The 13,512-nt window shown below is 40.8% G+C and overlaps 2 protein-coding genes across 2 annotated transcripts in view; one reads left to right on the top strand and one right to left on the bottom strand.

Moving 5' to 3' along the window:
* Positions 1-1,499: 1,499 nt before the first annotated feature.
* Positions 1,500-13,512, bottom strand: part of LOC138974769 (uncharacterized) — a 38,379-nt gene continuing 26,366 nt past the window's right edge. Inside the window, exons 8-12 of the mRNA XM_070347495.1 lie at positions 12,701-12,791; positions 4,960-5,050; positions 3,598-3,712; positions 2,902-3,066; positions 1,500-2,091 (exon numbers count right to left, since the gene is read on the bottom strand). Of these exons, the coding sequence (XP_070203596.1) occupies positions 1,713-2,091; positions 2,902-3,066; positions 3,598-3,712; positions 4,960-5,050; positions 12,701-12,791 (841 nt within the window). The 3' untranslated portion in view covers positions 1,500-1,712. The remainder of the gene's footprint in view (positions 2,092-2,901; positions 3,067-3,597; positions 3,713-4,959; positions 5,051-12,700; positions 12,792-13,512) is intronic.
* On the top strand, positions 7,968-12,569 carry LOC138974399 (uncharacterized). Its single transcript, XM_070347116.1, has 2 exons — positions 7,968-12,074; positions 12,516-12,569. The coding sequence occupies exons 1-2, from the start codon at positions 7,968-7,970 to the stop codon at positions 12,567-12,569; spliced, it is 4,161 nt and encodes a 1,386-aa protein (XP_070203217.1).

Here is a 13,512-nt window from a genome sequence, read left to right as displayed (position 1 = left end):
CTAATACCGTCTCTCCAAAATGTGTTGCAAATCACCTCTCTGAAATTGAAGGCTTTGCTGTCTGGGATTGCCATGGACCTAGCTGTTACTGCAATATTTTGGTCAACGATTATCTGCAGTGGGAAGGGGGTGTTTGTGTAAACAAGCGCAGTCATAACATCCAAAAGGGAAAACAAGTCGCGTAAGGCGAAAATACAATATTAAGTCAAGTAGCTGTCGAACTCACAGAATGAAACTGACTCGTAGCATCGTCAGTCCACCGCTCATGGCAAAGGCAGTGAAATTGACAAGAAGAGCGGGGTAGTAGTTGCGCTAAGAAGGATAGCACGCTTTTCTGTACCTCTCTTTGTTTTAACTTTCTGAGCGTGTTTTTAATCCAAACATATCATATCTATATGTTTTTGGAATTAGGAACCGACAAGGAATAAGATGAAAGTGTTTCTAAATTGATTTGGACAATTTAATTTTGATAATAATTTTTATATATTTAATTTTCAGAGCTTGTTTTTAATCCGAATATAACATATTTATATGTTTTTGGAATCAGCAAATGATGGAGAATAGGATAAACGTAAATTTGGATCGTTCTATAAATTTTTATTTTTTTTTACAATTTTCAGATTTTTAATGACCAAAGTCATTAATTAATTTTTAAGCCACCAAGCTGAAATGCAATACCGAAGTCCGGGCTTCGTCGAAGATTACTTGACCAAAATTTCAACCAATTTGGTTGAAAAATGAGGGCGTGACAGTGCCGCCTCAACTTTCACGAAAAGCCGGATATGACGTCATCAAAGACATTTATCAAAAAAATGAAAAAAACGTTCGGGGATTTTATACCCAGGACCTCTCATGTCAAATTTCATAAAGATCGGTCCAGTAGTTTAGTCTGAATCGCTCTACACACACAGACAGACACACACACACACACATACACCACGACCCTCGTTTCGATTCCCCCTCGATGTTAAAATATTTAGTCAAAACTTGACTAAATATAAAAACCTAGAGTGTTGAAATCAGGTAAGTATGTCTACCGCTGAATACCAAACCTCCCACTGTTGAGTCCATTCATGAATTCAGTTTTTGAAAGTACAAACTCAGACCATTTGACCCATACACTTGCCTTTGTTTGGACTGATCATGCTCAAGCCAAAGTTAATGTAAACCACATATTCGGTCAACACATGCACACGTTAATGTTTGTAGGTTGAATTTTGGGGGGTCACCCTGTACCAAACAATTACAGAACATAATGATGCTTACAATTACACAGGCAATCCAAATATCCCCGATTTCGCGGATTTACTCAAAAGTAAAAGAAATTCCACCAACATGCTGTATAGTTTAACCCAGGTGAGAGGGACACAATGGTGTTTTTTCATGACATGCGCAATTTATATTTCACCAGCGTGGGCTAAATTCATATTTACATGGCAAACATGCCTCAATTTTGGGGGGCAAGACTCCCACCAGGGGCTATGCTGCCCCCTGGACCACCTTCAAACATTCTTCCTTGAATGTATTTCCTGATTACAAATACAGAGGCTAAGATTGCAGTAAACGAAAAAACGTCCTTGAATTTACAAAAGCTAAAGGTCAACATAACCCCCGAAAGATTCAGTTCATCCAAATTCTCAATTATCTCAGACATTCTGATAGGCCGAATGGTTCCCGTCATCAGTTATCTCAAGTCTCGGGTTAGGGGTCAGTCAGTCTGAATAGTTCGGATCATCAGATTTCTCAAGCTTCGGCTGTGGGGTCAAATAGTCTGAATAGTTCACGTCATCAGACATATCTTGAGGGGAACAGAGTGTGAGATAGTCTGGCGGATTTTCTGCTTCAGTGCTCTCACGTGGCATGGAAGGCGTCAGATAGTCTGAAGCGTCCCCTTTTCTGTTTGCAGCCTTTTCTGGTGGTGAATTCTGCACTTTGCCGTCTCCGTGCCCTGCTTCATCGTAGTCATCACACTCATCATAGGGGTTGCACGGGTTTTCATCAGCAGAATATTTGTCAGTCAGTAAGCTGGCAATCTTGGGATTGTCCATGCCGATGACGTCATAGTCGCTGACAGGCCGTTCGTGCTGTGTGCTGGAAAGAAAGGACACACAGTGATTAAAGGTATCGACTGAGTTGTTTCCCTTGTGTTACTGTGGAAATAAATACATGTACCACAAAAGAAGTACTGTTCGTCATATTCAAATTGTCGTAAAATATGAACAAGATAAGGTATTAAAAAAAGGAAGACAGATTCGTGGAGGATATTTTACTGGCTGTACGTAGTGCATACTATGTAATCGTTTTCTTTTGTTTTACCTTTTAATAAACTGTGTAATACAGGGTAGGGTGAAAGTAGCGGATTCAACCTTACCACGCACACACCTTGGTAGCGTAATTATGTTGCTGCATTTTAGCTTTCAATTGTGAGAAAACAACCCAAATTTTCAAATGATGGGACAATGTAGCAATGAACATACAAGTGAACACATGTTTTGTGCAAATGATGTTTGAACATGAGGAGCTGTGATGTGGTGGAACATGTAACTTCAGCGGCATCAGAACCCCTTCACTCTTGATTTAGTGTACCCATTGTAGTCTGTAAAAATGATACCCACAAAGAGGCGCATTCATGGTACTAGATAGGCTACCAAGCAACCGCAAGAAGACCAAGATACACAAGCCAGGTCACTATAATAACGAAGAGACAAAGCAGATGTGCTGAAAACAAAACAAGTCGAAATCATACAAGACAACAAGCCAGACAACACAGGCCAAGAACAGACAACGCAAGGTTAAACAAATCAAAATAAAACGAAGTATGACACAATGGGATGCAAGATTTGAAAATGCAAGAGTGGTTAAGACGTCACGGTAACTCAGAACATGATTGACATGCCATACCCAAAACTGGAGTTGTCAAGTTCAAATCCCAGGGGACTGAGTTGCATTGGACCCTGGTGACCACTGTGCCCGGAAGCTGTACTCTGTCCAGCAATGGCCAGGGCGCTGTAGTCATGCTCGTCATCGTGTCTTGCTTGTCTGCCTGCATGTTGCCAGCCTAGACGTCTGCAACAATAGTTATGAAATAAACACGACGAATGCTACAACTACGAACTTGGTTCTCGTTTGTGGGGTTTCAGTGTATCCCATATATGTTGTTTTTGTTGCTGTATTCGTGTAGCATTCGTTTCTTATTAAGTAAACATATCGAGAACCTGTTTGTTTGAATCAACTACAGTCTTAAAGTAATTGCGCAAGAAAAATATGAAGAATCAGGGCACTCTTGAATAAGACTTGATTCAGGAAAGCATGGTTGCAAAGTACATTTGTAATGAACGTTAAAATGACAGTTACCATTGAATTGTCTTCTCAGAGTGAAGAGACAATGCTGATAATACTGGAATGTTCGCGAAACACAGATATCAAAATGATTTTTGTAAACAGTGAAACAAACAGACTAACATTAATATAGACACTAAAATTATTTAGAACAAAGTGAGATACTGAAATAAGTTAGAAAAAAAGCATGGCGGTGAATCTGATTTGGCAATGCGATCAAACGGGGGTGGGTATATGTGTGTAGTTCTAGAGCCTAACCTGTAAATCACGACGACAAGAACGACGAGAATCAGCACCACCAGAAAGCCAAACACTCCTCCAATGCTTGCGCCAAGGACAACGGTGGAGCTGGAAGAAGGTTCGTCCTGCTTTACTGTGGATACACAAACATATCGATCGGCACTGACTGCTTTAAATATTCTACGATTCAAAAATTCCATAGGAAATAATACCAAGAGTTACAATTTATTTTTAATCGAAGAACTTTCACAACTCGTGATTTCACATCCACTATTTCTCAATATATATATATATAAAGGAAGCCAAAGGCAAACTCCTCCATATCCTCCTTAATTGCCTTCACAAGGTATATTGTATTACTTCGATTCGTGTCGTACGTATTTTCCCAGCCCAGGACGCATTTTAGACGATTACATATCAAATGATTTTACGCTATACATCGTCACGCTCATAAGATAATTGCCTATGTCATTATTTTATGTTTTGAGAAAAACGAAAAAAAAAACCCTGTCTTTGGTTTCTGAACAATCAGCCTATCTCATTTTAGTTATAAGTTGCAAACTGCCTATCTCGAGCGGTGACAGCTGAATAAACGTGAGATAAAGAGCTGACAGCAACATTTTCAATCATCAAAACTGTGTAACAACCCACAAAGAGCTGTTGCATACTTTCACATTCACAAAACAAGTCTTCCTGTATCATAAAGAAAAAGCGCCGAACTCAAGATTCGAGATCAGCAGTTTGGCTTACGTTACCGTGGCAATGGCTTCCGATTGTCTGAGAGTTTGTACTATCTAACACAATATTTTATTGAACACAGTTTTAATTTTGTGTTTTTGGTATGCTAGACTCAAGAAAATGACAGCATACCATTATCATATTATTTTACACTTGTGCTATAGTATGGGTTAACGTGAAACAACGCCTTTTCAGTTGAATTAAGAAACCATTAAAACTAAGCACAGGTAAATATGTGAATGGTCAAAATAATATTTATATCAGACCTGGGAACCCCTGTTTTGCACTTAGATTATTCCCAATCAAACTTGGTGATTTAAAAAAAAAATGAGCGACCTCTACATTGCATTAATTTTGAAGATCCATTGTTCAAACATGTTTCACACGCGCCCGTTGCATCGTTAATTGAATTTACCAACACGTTTAAAACAAATGCTTGTGTCAATGTTTACTGACAAAAAGTGTAGTCACGTGCCAAAATACTGGATTGGCTTTGGGATGCGCTTGTGAAGAAAGCAGTCTAGGAATTGTTCTCTTCGAATTTGTTTCCACTAACCGTACTGCTCGTATACTAGACAAACAGGCGTACACAATAAGGTGAAATCGTATTGGTTCCCAGGTCTGTAATATACACATCTTTACCACACTCAGTGCCTGTGTAGGTGTAGCCCCGCGTGCATGTTTTGATGAGTTTGATCAGAACCTCTGCTTTCTGCAGGACTGCATCAATAGTCTGGGGATGAAGAGATAAGGATTAGGGCGTGTTAAAGTGGTTGCATTGGTGGGTATACTTAATACTGAACACATCATATTTATTTGCCCAAGATTGTGAGTTTGCCCTGGTTAAGAAAACATCCAATCTAGCCAAGTACACACGCATATTTGGGATCTCTGGGCTGCCTATTGCATTTGCTGGGTTTGGCAGACCCTTGAATTTAACCCCCGCGGTATAACAAACTGGTTTTTTTCAAATTCTCCACAGGCATTTTTGTTTAGTCTGATCTTTAGAAATGTTTGTTTTAAATGGCAATTCATTCAAGTAAAAAGAAGTTATGGCCCTTGTGTCACAAAGATGTGAGTAGCATATTTGTGAGGTGAAACCACGTCGTGTTTTTAACCTCCCTAAATGTTGTACAGGCGAGGGTAGCTGACCGGACTGGCGTTATTCACGTGTTTCGGGTGTTGCACGTAAAACTGGCTTAGCTTGATGTGAGTTGTGTTTGAGACATGTAGCTGGTCTGGGGTAAATAACGTCACAGCGTGTGAGATTTCCAACCGGGAAGGTTGTTCAGCGTGTGTCAGACTTGTTCTGGGAACAAGTACTCTTTCAAGAGACGGGTCTCTTAAGGTAAATGATTTACTATGTTGTATATTATTGACGTTGGAATACATAGCTGGAGCGTAAAGGTTAGTGTGTATAAAGTGCACCCAATCTTAGTGTGAAGCGTTGAGAGAATGCTTGATGTAATTGTTTCACGGTTTTTCATGGGGAATTTCTTGAACATAATTGCTACGCATTTATGTTATGTTTAAGACGGTCATGCTTTGTATGGGGAGTGTTATTCATTGATTAAGTGTTAGTTTGGATATTGAATCTGTACGGAATGTGAACGTGGAATGAACGAGAATGTATGAGTGGTACATGAACGTTTGGAAGAAGAGATGGTTTTAGAGAATGTTGTATTAAGACTTGGTTACATTCTTTAGGAGTTTCCATGAGGGATTTCCATGGCGTATAAGGGAGGGACCTTACACGAGAGAAGCGCTAGACGACGGTGGAAGCAAGGGACCACCTCTGCGCAGATGACTAGACGAGTGGAGTCTTCATCGAGACCGGTCGCAGCTGACGACGGTTGTTTCCGCTACGGGCGGAAGGGTTTCTCGGGGAGAAACCTGGAAGGTGTGTGCGGGCATCTTCAGTGAGATGTGTGTTGGTGTCTTCAGTGAAAGGTGCGTGTTGGCATCTTCAGTGGAAGGTGTGTGTTGGCATCTTCAGCGAAAGGTGTGTGTTAGCATCTCTGTGTGTTGGCATCCGATTTCATTATTCTACGACGATTCAGCGGGACAAGTAAGTGAACTGGCGACATGCAGTGAGCCGTGATACGAACTCGTGAGTGTCTGTTGGTACCTTCTTGGTGCGCTAATCTATATTTGAGAAAGTATTGTCATAATATGTATTTACATGCCTTGAGTGAAAGCTGGAAGATTGTGCGAACTGTGTGTTGAAAAGTTGTTCGTATTGATGTATTTAAAGTGAAGAAGTATGTTGTTTTGGTTGAGGAAATAATGAGCCTGCATCCTCCCAAGTTCTGTTTTTGAAGTGTTTGGTGTGAAAGGGTAGAGACAGTGCAAAAGGGCAGAACACGCATAATAAATTCACATGCAAACCACTTCGTGACAGTGGTGACCCCGACTTAGCCCTAAATAGGTTTTTGTTTCTAAGGGTAGATTTTTGTTGTAGTTAAAAAGCAGTTGCTTCCCTTTCATTGGAGAAATTGAGAAAGAAGTGCCTTAGTGTAACTAATTATACATACTTTGATACTTTGCGTATGGTAGTGTTTGTGTATGTGTATGTTATTGGACACCCCCTCTCCAGCTCTAGGGGTCTACGTAATTGTATAGTTTCGTACGTAGAGAGGGCCTTAGTTTCTGTTTGCTTCCTTTTCTGTGTAATTATTAACTATCTTTCTATCTAAATTCTAGCTCCCTTTCCTATAAGTTTTTTTTTAAAACTATTTTTCTTAGATTCTATCTTGGATTGATTGTTGTGTATGATTGTTGTCGTTGAGGTGCAGGCTTATTTTAAATAAAATAGTATAGGGTGTGCCATTTTTTTGTGTGTGTATAAACTCTGAAATTTTGTATTTTTTTTGGTTGGACTCTGATATTTTTTTTTAGTTGTGTACTCTGGCTTGAAAAGTGTTTTGTTTATTATTGTTATTGTTGTTCTTATTTGTAGTCGGATTAGTAATAGGGTGATTATCTCCCTTATACTACTGTTTGATATTTAGTTGTTAGTTTGGAGAAAGTTTTTTGTTTATTTTTTTTGTTGTAAATTTAATTTTTTTTTTGGTTAGTAGTAATTTGTAAACATTTGTACTTAGACAAAATATTGGATAAATTTTTTTTGTTGTGGTTGTTGTGAACATTTAAATTTTGTTTTGGTTTTGCTCTGGCGATTGATTTTCCTTGAAGGATCTGACGTTGGTTAGTGGTGTGTGGAATTCAATTTTTCATGTGAAGTGTGTTATTTGACATTTCTAGTTAATTGTTTGTTATTTTGTTGTTGTTGTTGATGTTCTAAAGTGTTAAGTTTAACATTGATTGACAAGACAGTGTTTGAAGCTGCTATTGATTGTTTATTCTGATATTTTCCAAATTAAATTTTGTGTTGTGACTCTTAAGTTTATTGTTTAATTTTGAGACTGGTTGTGTAAATAGTTAAGTAGTAAACAATTTAAGGATTGTTTTTAAAAAGGCACAAGATTTCTTGTAGTTTAGTATTTTATGATACTCTTTTGTGTGTGTTTAGTATTGCGAGAAACTGGTGTATGATACAACTTTTTGATACTTAAAACAATTTTGTGAACTGGTGTTACTTGATCCATTGTATTACGTTGAGATTACTTTGATATTTTGACATTGTAAAGATGGCTGAGCATAGTGATACTGGTGGTAGCACATATGATCATTATTTGGCGTTGGGAGAGAAGCATGGCTTAAAGGCAGAAGCTTTGTTTAAGTTTGCTCAGGATCATATGGATAGAGAAGAGAGAATTCAGGAAAGGGAAGCAAAGAAAGTAGCATTAGAAACTGAGGCTGAGACAAAAAGATTAGAAGTTGAGGCTGAGACAAAGAGACAAGAAACAGAAGTAAAGAAATTACAAATTGAGGCAAATAGGGAATTAGATGCAAAGAGGCTAGAAGCAGATACTGAAGCGAGGAGAATGGATTTGGAGTTTAAGAAAGCAGAGGCGCAGCAAAGTACAGGTGGAAATGCAGGGGGAAGATCAGGTCCCAGCATTAGGCCCCAGTACCCAAAACTCCCCATGTTCAAGGAAGATAAGGATGACATTGACAGTTTCTTGTTCAGATTTGAAACGCATGCAAAGGCGAACAAATGGAATGATTCAGAGTGGGCTACGTACTTATCAGCTTATCTGGAGGGTGGAGCGTTGTCTTTGTTTCATTCATTGTTTTCAACGGGTACTTTGTCGTATGAAGACTTGAAGAAAGAGTTATTGAAGAAGTTTCAGTGCACTCGAGAGGGATTTCGTGAGAAGTTTCGCAGTACGAAGCCAGAGGCTGATGAAAGTTTTGGCACATACGTAACAAAGATGAAGCATTTGTTCAACCGTTGGTTGAGTTTGTCTGATATTGAAACATCATATGAAGCATTGTTTGATTTTGTGTTGTGTGAGCAGATTCTTAACAGTGTATGCACTGATTTGGCAGTCTTTTTGAGAGAACGGAATTGTAAAAGTTCAGAAGACATGATTGCTAGCGCAGAAACTTACAAATCAGCCCATCCGAATAAATGTTTGGCCAGAAAGGGGCAAGTAAATCCTTTGGGGACTGGAAATGTAGCGTTCAATCAGAATCGTGGAGCAGGACAGTCTTACAATCGAGGTCAAGGTGATAGTGGCAGAAGACAGGGTGGTATGGGCAGAAATACCAGATTTCAGGGCAGAGGATGGCAGCAGGGAAGTACTAGAGGTACAAGTACTGAACAGCAGAATCAGGTCATATGTTACAAGTGTGGTCGGTTGGGCCATTACGCTAGAAGCTGTTTGACAAAGGTTGCGAATTCCGCAAAAGTGGTAGCAGATTGTCAGGACGCTGGGGTGTTGATAAGCTCGGCAGCTGTCGGGTCGTTGCCATTAGCAGAAGGTCGTGTAAATGGAAAGAAGGTGTCAGTACTGAGAGACACAGGAGCTAATGTAGCTGGGGTAAGGAAGTCGTTGGTCTTACCAAGCCAGTACATAAAGGGAGAGGTCCAAAAAGTGAAGGGTTTTGGTGGACAGATTGATGAGTACCCATTGGCGGAAGTGGTTGTTGATACCCCATATTTTCAGGGAAAGTTGAAATGTTGTGTGCTCACAGACCCAGTCGCTGACCTAGTGATAGGTAATCTTCAGGGTGTGGTTCCCAGAGTAGATTTATTCCTAGGGAATATGCAGGGTGTTGGATTGTCTGCTGATGTAAGTCACAAGGAAGAAACTGAAGAGTTAGTACTTGAGAAGGTCGCGTGTGCTACGACAAGGGCACAAGCCAAGAAGAAACTGGAAGATCCAGTACCTTTGAAGAATGTCATTACTCCTGATTTGTCAGTTGATGTAGAGGATCTGATAAGGTTGCAGAAGAAAGATGAGACATTGAAAGAGATGTGGAGGTTGGCACGAGAGGATGAGCATACAGTTCCGGGTCAGCCGGGGTCGATATTCATTGAAAAAGAAAGGGTGTTATATCGACGAATGACAAGGAAAGATGGAAATATCGTTGATCAGATTGTGGTCCCGGTACTTTTGAGGAAAGAAGTTCTAGGTATTGCTCACGACGGATTGTTGGCAGGTCATGGGGGCATCCAGACGACAATAGCTAGGATACATTCTAACTTTTTCTGGAAAGGGTTGTACAAGGATGTGCGTGAGTATTGTCACTCTTGCGATATTTGCCAACGTTCCGTTGCGAAGGGAAGAGTTCCGAACGTACCACTGGACTTTATGCCCAGAATTACAGAACCTTTCAAAAGGGTGGCTATTGATCTGGTGGGACCTCTTAGTCCGCCGTCAGAGGAAGGACACAGATACATCCTGTCGGTTATCGACATTGCCACTAGATATCCCGAGGCAATTCCCTTGAAGAACATAGACACAGTGTCAGTTGCTGAGGCGTTGTTAGGAGTATTTGCAAGGATGGGTTTTCCTAGTGAGATTTTGTCGGATAGAGGCAGTCAGTTCACGTCAGACATGATGAAGGAAATCTTGAGGTTGCTAGCCATCAAAGCAGTGCACACATCCCCTTATCATGCCCAATCAAATGGTGTCGTGGAGAGATTCCATGGTACTATTAAGCCTATGATTAAGAAAGTCATCGGTAACCAGCCAAGATTGTGGCATCGGTACTTACCAGCGTTGTTGTTCGCGTGCCGCGAGATGCCTAATGCAAGTACGGGGTTTTCTCCATTCGAGTTACTTTTCGGCAGAAGGGCCAGAGGGCCAATGGATTTGTTGGCAAGTTCTTGGTTAGGACAGACAGAGAAAGATGAAGAGAAGCCTCTCTACCAATATGTGTATGATCTGAAAAACTACTTGTCAGAGGTGTGTGAGGTCGTGGACAAAAACTTTGTGAAGACGGCGGTTAAAAACAAAGCATATCATGACAGAAACGCGAAAGATCGCAAGTTTCAAGTGGGTGATGAGGTGCTGTTGTTGTTGCCCTCAAGCTCAAACAAGTTGTTGATGTTGTGGAAAGGTCCTTTTTCTGTTGTGGAAGTTTTCCGAACAGACTACAAGATCAACGTGAATGGCAAAGTAAAGGTTTTCCATGCCAACATGTTGAAAAGGTATGTAAGACGCGCTGACAAGTATGCAGCTTGCGCAGCGGAAGTTGTTGATACAGAGACAGGTAGTGGATATCGCGAAAGCGTTCCACTGAGATCTGACTGGGGCAGTCAGGATGTTGTCCCAAATAAATGGTGGGGAGAGGCAAATGTTGCGGTGTTACCTCCTACTGAGGAGAAGGAACCGTTGCCGTTGCCTACATTGCCCAGGGGGAAAGAAGAGACAATCAAGGACATTGTTTTTGATCCTGGGTTGACAGAGAGTCAAAAGGGTGAGATAGAACAGGTATTTGAAAAGGTGGGTGAGATTTTCAAAACAGACCCAGGATGCTTCAGAGGGAACTTAGTTCATGACATCAGACTGACAGATAAAGAACCAGTACGGAAGAAGCAATATCCTCTACCATTTGCATCTAAACAGACCCTAGAGCAGGAGGTGAGAATGATGCTAGAGTTAGACGTCATAGAGCCTTCTAGTTCGCCATATTGCGCACCTGTCGTGTTAGTGAAAAAGAAGGATGGATCAACCAGAGTGTGTTTAGACTTTAGAGGTTTGAACAGCATTACAGTGTTTGATGCGGAACCGATTCCTGATGTGGAAGAGCTGTTTGCAAGTTTGGCAGGGGGGGTCTATTTTACAAAGATAGATCTTGCAAAAGGGTATTGGCAAATTCCGGTAAATCCTCATGACAAAGAGAAGACGGCGTTTCAAACCCCACTGGGACTTTTCCAGTGGAAACGAATGCCATTTGGATTGTTGACTGCACCGGCAACGTTTGCCAGGATGATGAGAATGCTTGCGTTAGACAGATTCAGTGGTCTAAATTTTTTTGATGATGTACTGGTGTCTAGCAAAGCATGGAAGGAACATTTGGTGCACGTTGAAGGGGTCCTACGGACATTGCATGAGCAGGGTCTGACGGTACGTCCGTCAAAAGTGGAAGCTGGGTTTCAGGAACTGGAGTTTTTAGGTCATGTGGTGGGGAAAGGTCGGTTGAGACCAGAGAAATCCAAGGTTCAAAAGATTTTGGAAGTATCGACACCTACTACCCAGAAACAAGTTCGTTCCCTGTTGGGTCTGGTTGGGTACTACCGGAGGTATGTACCGAACTTTGGTCAACTGACAGCGCCGATCTCTGACTTGCTCAAGAAAAAGTCTGGTAGACGTTTGAACTGGACAGCTGAGTGCGCTACGGCTTTTTTGCCTATTGCCAACAAAATACGAACACTTCATGGCGGACAATTAAGAACAACTTTTTCTCAAAATGTTTCGTGTATTAAATTACTTTGCAAAGTAAGAAATAAGGCACCTCAATCTTCAAACGTGTTTTACAATTCGAGGCCGATGTCTGCTGCTTTGTCGTATTAACACCAAAACAACGCAACACATACGTTCAAACTGTTTGAAACATGTACCAAAAGCAGAAGGAAGAGCTGTATTCAGCTGAGATTCGTTCCCTCTTCATTTACTGAAAACGTATGATGAGCCTGGTAAAACTCTCTCGGAATTATCCACCCACCCCATCTCTCTCTAGGTGTTATCGGTGTCAGTCAAATAGATTAACCATATAGTTTGGCTTAGAACAACAAGCAGCCACACCGTTACTTCTGGTATGTGTTTACCCCTATTCACAAGTTTGGACCGATCTATGAGGATTTACTAGACAATCCCCACAATCAGCAGTTATGAACGCTTTTCTAACTGATTTGAGGAAGTTATCGCCGTCTTATTATCGTCTTCAATGACCAAACATTCGCATAACAAATCATTTGCCATCACGAAACGTCTCCTCCCAGTCATCCTTAAGAGTAGTGTATTACCTTCAGATCAAAGGCGTCGCCCTGAGCTGCATCAAACAACACACTCCGAGTTGATACAGCGGTTTGGTTCACTTTGGATGGAAGGGTGTCTCTGTACAATTTGCAAAAACGAAGTCATCAAGTGAGTGAAGTGCAGCGTTTTCGACTGCATGTACATAATACAGCAGTAATCCCATCTTTCTCTGTCTCTGTCAGTCTATGTGTGTGTGTGTGTGAGTGTGTGTGTGTGTGTGTGTGTATGTGTGTGTGTGTGCGTGTTAATTGTGTGTGTGTCTCTCTCTCTCTCTCTCTCTCTCTCTCTCTCTCTCTCTCTCTCTCTCTCTCTCTCTCTCTCTCTCTCTCTCTCTCTCTCTCTCCCTTTGTCTTTCTTTCTATTTCTCTCTATGCCTCAGTTTCTCTCTTGCTTTGTATCTCTCCTATTTGTCTCCCTTGCTCTGTATATCTTTATATATCTAAAGAACGTGCGAACTTACATATAGACAAAAACAAAAGGACAATTATATTTAATCAATCACACTTGCACTTGCACTTGTACGCACAGAAACGCGGACCGAAATATGCATAATTAACTAACAATAAAAACCCTCTCCCCTCTCCCCGCACGCACACACGTGCGTAAACAAGGCTACGTAGTTATGTGTACATTGTTCAATACTAATTTAGCATGACACCCATTGTCTGATTTTTTGTTTGGTTGAATGGTAAATTGATGTATTAGTCTGTTAATGTATGTGGTTTGAATCAATTTAATGGTAATGTCTAATGCGCTATTAATATCACAAAGACATTGTATTTAATTGGACATGTCGTGT

This window comes from Littorina saxatilis, linkage group LG8 (assembly GCF_037325665.1).
Source record: "Littorina saxatilis isolate snail1 linkage group LG8, US_GU_Lsax_2.0, whole genome shotgun sequence".
Lineage (NCBI taxonomy): Eukaryota > Metazoa > Mollusca > Gastropoda > Littorinimorpha > Littorinidae > Littorina > Littorina saxatilis.
The sequence above is the reverse complement of the archived record's forward strand: the minus strand, read 5'-3'. Positions and strand labels throughout refer to the sequence as shown.

Coding starts and splice junctions, on each gene's coding strand:
- LOC138974399 (XM_070347116.1), top strand. CDS start 7,968: ATGGCTGAGCATAGTGATACTGGTGGTAGCACATATGATCATTATTTG. Junction 12,075..12,515: donor GGACAGCTGAGTGCGCTACG/GCTTTTTTGCCT, acceptor CCTATTCACAAG/TTTGGACCGATCTATGAGGA.